General features: G+C 58.9%; 1 protein-coding gene across 1 annotated transcript; it reads left to right on the top strand.

Annotated features, from left to right (window-relative positions):
• The first annotated feature begins 1,347 nt into the window (after nt 1-1,347).
• On the top strand, nt 1,348-5,297 carry LOC134172656 (uncharacterized). Its single transcript, XM_062635982.1, has 5 exons — nt 1,348-1,579; nt 2,687-2,779; nt 2,886-2,987; nt 4,272-4,327; nt 5,208-5,297. Exons 1-5 carry the CDS (start codon nt 1,348-1,350, stop codon nt 5,262-5,264), a joined length of 540 nt encoding a protein of 179 aa, XP_062491966.1. The 3' UTR covers nt 5,265-5,297.
• The last annotated feature ends 703 nt before the right edge of the window (nt 5,298-6,000 follow it).

Raw genomic sequence — 6,000 nt, 5'->3', positions numbered from 1 at the left:
GGGAATGGGGTGGGGATGGGGTGAGAGAGGGAATGGGGTGGGAGGGGTGGGGATGGGGTGAGAGAGGGAATGGGGTGGGGAATGGGGTGGGGGGATGGGGTGAGAGAGGGAATGGGGTGGGGGGGTGGGGATGGGGTGGGAGAGAGGGGAATGGGGTGGGAGAGGGAATGGGGTGGGAATGGGAATGGGGTGGGAATGGGAATGGGGTGGGAATGGGGTGGGGTGGGGATGGGATGGGGAGAGGGAATGGGGTGAGAATGGGGTGAGAGAGGGTGGGGTGGGGTGGGAATGGGGTGAGAGAGGGAATGCGGTGGGAATGGGGTAGGAATGGGGAGGGGAATGGGGTGAATGGGGTGGGGATGGGGTGAGAGAGGGAATGGGGTGGGAATGGGGTGGGGATGGGGTGGGAATGGGGTGGGAATGGGGTGGGGATGGGGTGAGAGAGGGAATGGGGTGGGAATGGGGTGGGAATGGGGTGAGAGAGGGAATGGGGTGGTAATGGGGAGGGGATGGGGTGGGAATGGGGTGGGGATGGGGTGGGAATGGGGTGAGAGAGGGAATGGGGTGAGAGAGGGAATGGGGTGGGAATGGGAATGGGGTGGGAATGGGGTGGGAATGGGAATGGGGTGGGAATGGGGTGGGGATGGGAATGGGGTGGAGAATGGGATGGGGTGGGGAATGGGGTGAGGGGGAATGGGGTGGGAATGGGAATGGGGTGGGAATGGGGTGGGAATGGGGTGGGAATGGGAATGGGGTGTGATGGAGTGGGAATGGTGTGGGGATGGGGTGAGAGAGGGAATGGGGTGGGAATGGGGTGGGAATGGGGTGGGAATGGGGTGAGAGAGGGAATGGGGTGGGAATGGGGTGGGATGGGGTGGGATGGGGTGGGAATGGGGTGGGAATGGGGTGAGAGAGGGAATGGGGTGGGAATGGGGTGGGAATGGGGTGGGGTGGGAATGGGGTGGGGTGGGAATGGGGTGGGAGAGGGAATGGGGTGGGAATGGGGTGGGGATGGGGTGGGAATGGGGTGGGGATGGGGTGGGGTGGGAGAGGGAATGGGGTGGGAATGGGGTGAGAGAGGGAATGGGGTGGGAATGGGGTGGGAATGGGGTGGGGATGATGAGGATGGGGTGGGAATGGGGTGGGGATGGGGTGAGGATGGGGAATATGGGTGGGAATGGGGGGGAATGGAGGGGAATGGGGTGGGAATGGGGTGGGGATGGGGTGAGAGAGGGAATGGGGTGGGAATGGGAATGGGGTGGGGATGGGGTGGGAATGGGGTGAGAGAGGGAATGGGGTGGGAATGGGGTGGGGATGGGGTGGGGATGGGGTGGGGATGGGGATGGGATGGGATTGGGATGGATCCGTGACGGGGCTGGATCCGGGGTTGAACCGGTTGAGCCTCGTTCCCGTTCCCACCCCCAGTGCGGCTCCGAGCGCTTCTCCCGCCGTGGGGGCGGAGCCTCAGGGTCAGGCCCCACCCTCCGGCCCCGCCCACGCCCCGCCCACGGCCCCGCCCTGCGAACCGTGTCCAGGCCAATGGTGGTGACCCTGGGGCCCGAGAGGGGCGGGGCGACAGGTCCGGGAAGAGCGGGAATGGCGGGAACAGTGGGAAGAGCGGGAATAGCGGGATAGCCAATCCCGGGAATACCGGGAATAACGGGATACCCAACACTGGGAATACTGGGAATAACAGGAGTACTGGGAATGCTGGGATAGCCAATACCGCACACTGGGAATACTGGGATTCCCAACACTGGGAATACTGGGAATAACGGGATACCCCACACTGGGAATACTGGGAATAACGGGAATGCTGGGATAGCCAATAGCCCAACACTGGGAATACTGGGAATACTGGGGTACCCCACACTGGGAATACTGGGAATAACAGGAATACTGGGAATGCTGGGATAGCCAATACCACACACTGGGAATACTGGGATTCCCAACACTGGGAATACTGGGAATACCGTGATACCCCACACTGGGAATACTGGGAATAACGGGAATGCTGGGATAGCCAATGCCGCACACTGGGAATACTGGGAATAACGGGATACCCCACACTGGGAATACTGGGAATAACGGGAATGCTGGGATAGCCAATAGCCCAACACTGGGAATGCTCGGATAGCCAATACCACACACTGGGAATACCAGGAATACCGGGAATGCTGGGATAGCCAATACCGCACACCTGGAATACTGGGATTCCCAACACTGGGAATACCGGGAATAGGGGGAAGGCTGGAATAGCCGACATCCCACACTGGGAATGCTGGGAATACCGGGATACCCCACACTGGGAATACTGGGAATAATGGGAAGAGCCCAACATTGGGAATACTGGGAACAGCGGGAATGCCAGGGTACCCAACACCCCACACTGGGAATGCTGGGAATACCGGGAATGCTGGGATAGCCAATACCGCACACTGGGAATATTGGGAATACCGTGACCCCCAACACTGGGAATACTGGGAATAACGGGAATGCCAGGATAGCCAACACCCCAGACGGGGAATACTGGGACCCCCAACACTGGGAGTACTGGGAATACTGGGATACCCCACACTGGGAATACCGGGAATAACGGGAATGCCGGGATAGCCAATAGCCCAACACTGGCAATACCGGGAATGGGGGGAATGACCCCTGACCCCTCTGACCCCTCCCCCCGCAGGTGCCCCCCCGCTGCCGTTCCCCCCTCCCCCCTCCGTGCTGCGCCTCCCCCCTCCCCCCCAGCAACGGGACCGGCCCCGCCCCCCCCCCGCGGGTGAGTGATGGGGGGGGAGGGGCAATGGGGGGGGAGGGGGCGGGGCAAGGGGGGGAGGGGGGGGGTTCCATCACTGACCCCCTCCCCCCCCCTCCCCCCACTTCAGACCCCCAGGTCCCCCCCGGGGTCGTCGCTGCCGTTTCCTTCGGGGCCTTCGTGGTGGGGGCAGCGCTGGCGGGGGGGGTCTGGTTCGTGCACGGGCGCACAGGTGAGGGGGGCAAAGCACCCCAGAGAGACCCATAGAGACCCACAGAGACCCATAGAGACCATAGAGACCCAGAGAGACCCATAGAGACCCAGAGAGACCATAGAGACCCATAGAGACCATAGAGACCATAGAGACCCAGAGAGACCCAGAGAGACCCATAGAGAACCATAGAGACCCATAGAGACCCCATAGAGACCATAGAGACCCATAGAGACCCATAGAGACCATAGAGACCCATAGAGACCCCATAGAGACCATAGAGACCCAGAGAGACCCATAGAGAACCATAGAGACCCCATAGAGACCCATAGAGACCCATAGAGACCATAGAGACCCATAGAGACACATAGAGACCCATAGAGACCCCATAGAGACCCATAGAGACCCATAGAGACACCATAGAGACCCATAGAGACCCATAGAGACCATAGAGACCCATAGAGACCCATAGAGACCCATAGAGACCATAGAGACCCATAGAGACCCATAGAGACCCATAGAGATCCATAGAGACCCATAGAGACCATAGAGACCCATAGAGACCCCATAGAGACCCATAGAGACCATAGAGACCCATAGAGACCATAGAGACCCATAGAGAGACCCATAGAGACCATAGAGAGACCCACAGAGACCATGGAGACCTATAGGCACCCCTAGACTACCATAGGTCCCATAGACACCCATAGATCTCATAGCGCCCCATAGACCCCATAGCCCCCCAATAGACCCCATAGACACCCATAGACCCCATAGCCCCCCAATAGACCCCATAGCCCCCCATAGACCCCATAGCCCCCCAATAGACCACATAGACACCCATAGACTCCATAGCCCCCCCAACAGACCCCATAGACCCCCATAGACTCCATAGCTCCTCACAGACCCCATAGACACCCATAGCCCCCCCACAGCCCCACATAGACCTCATAGCCCCCCATAGAACCCATAGAGACCCATAGACCCCCATAGGCACCCAGAGACACCATAGCCCCTCACAGACCCTAGAGACACCCATAGCCCCCCCCATAGACATCCACAGACCCCCATAGCCCCACATAGACCTCATAGACCCCCATAGAACCCATAGAGACCCATAGGCACCCAGAGACACCATAGACAACGTAGACACTCATAGACCCCCTTGAGACCACCATATACTCCCTATAGACCCCCATAGCCCCACATAGACCCCCCTGAGACCCCAAATTCCCCCCATAGACTGCCATATACCCCCATAGATCCCATATGACCCCCTCTTATCACTGCCTCCCCCCCCCCCAGCTGCCCCACGGCCCCCTCCTGCCCCCCCCAGGTCCAACGCTGCCCCCCAGTGCCAGGTATGGGGCAATGGGGGGCAATGGGGCTCAATGGGACTCAGTGGGGGTCAATGGGGAGCGATGGGTGCTCAGTGGGTTCTCAACGAGGGTCGGTGGGGCTCAGTGGGGGTCAATGGGGGCTCAATGGGAGTCAATGGGGGCTCAATGAGAACTCAATGGGGCTCAATGGAGCTCAATGGGGGCAATGGGGCTTAAAGGGAGCTCAATGGGGGGCAATGGGGCTCAGTGGGAGCTCAATGGGGGGCAATGGGGGTTCAATGGGGGCTGAATGCGGGCAATGGAGGCTCAATGGGGACTCAATGAGACCTCAATGGGGCTCAATGGAGCTCAATGGGGCTCAATAGGGGGCAACGGGGCTTAAAGGGGGCTCAATGGGGGCCCAATGAGAACTCAATGGGGCTCAATGGAGCTCAATGGGGGCTCAATGAGAACTCAATGGGGCTCAATGGAGCTCAATGGGGGCAATGGGGCTTAAAGGGAGCTCAATGGGGGGCAATGGGGGTTCAATGGGGGCTGAATGCGGGCGATGGGGGCTCAATGGGGACTCAATGAGACCTCAATGGGGCTCAATGGAGCTCAATGGGGCTCAATAGGGGGCAACGGGGCTTAAAGGGAGCTCAATGGGGGCTCAATGAGAACTCCATGGGGCTCAATGGAGCTCAATGGGGGCTCAATGAGAACTCAATGGGGCTCAATGGGGGGCAACGGGGCTTAAAGGGAGCTCAATGGGGGCTCAATGAGAACTCCATGGGGCCCAATGGAGCTCAATGGGTCTCAATGGAGCTCAATGGGGGCTCAATGAGAACTCAATGGGGCTCAATGGGGGCTCAATGAGAACTCAATGGGGCTCAATGGAGCTCAATGGGACCCCCCCCCCCAGCTCAGGAGCCCCCCCCTGAAGCCGCCGCCTGTCGGGGCCCCCCCCACAGCACCCTGAGGCCGATCCCCCCCCCCCCCCCCATGGATGGAACCTTCCGGGTCCCCCCCCCGTCCTGGGGGCCAAATAAAGGAGCCCCTGAGCCCCCCCCCCCCTTGTGGTTATTGGGGGGGGGGAGGTGATTTTGGGTTGAATTCAAGGGGTTTTGGGGCCAAATGGGCTTTTGGGGTGAATTCGAGGCTTTTTGGGTCCAGTGACGTTTTGGGGTGAATTTGAGGGGTTTGGGGGCCAAATTCCATCACTTTGGGGTCCAGCCCATTTTGGGGTGAATTTCAGTGGTTTTAGGGCAAACCGCAGGGATTTGGTGTCCAAGTGGGGTTTTTTGGCTTGAATTTGATGGATTTTGGGTCCCAGCCCATGTTTTTGGGGTGAATTCCTGGGATTTTGTGACCAATTCCCAGGATTGGGGGGGTCTACAGGGCATTTTTGAGGTGAATTTGAGGCTTTTTGGGTTCTTACCCATTTTGGGCATAATAACAGGGATTTTAGGGCAAATCGCGGGGGTTTTGCGGTCCAAGTTGGGTTTTGGGCTGAATTTGCGGCATTTTGGGTCTTTGCTGATGTTCTGGGGTCAAATCCAGGGGTTTGGTGACCGATTCCCAGGATTTTGGGCTCCATATGGGATTTCTGGGGTGAATTCGAGGCTTTTTGGGGTCCTTACAGATTTTGGGGTGAATTCCAGGGATTTTAGGGTCCAAGTGGGGGTTTGGGGTGATTTTGATGCTTTTTCGCTCCC

The sequence above is a fragment of the Pezoporus occidentalis genome, unplaced genomic scaffold (genome assembly GCF_034315485.1).
Source record: "Pezoporus occidentalis ecotype Australia unplaced genomic scaffold, CSIRO_AGI_Poc_V1 ctg460, whole genome shotgun sequence".
Classification (NCBI taxonomy): Eukaryota; Metazoa; Chordata; class Aves; order Psittaciformes; family Psittacidae; genus Pezoporus; species Pezoporus occidentalis.
Note: the sequence above shows the minus strand (reverse complement) of the source record. Positions and strands in the feature narration are given on the sequence as shown.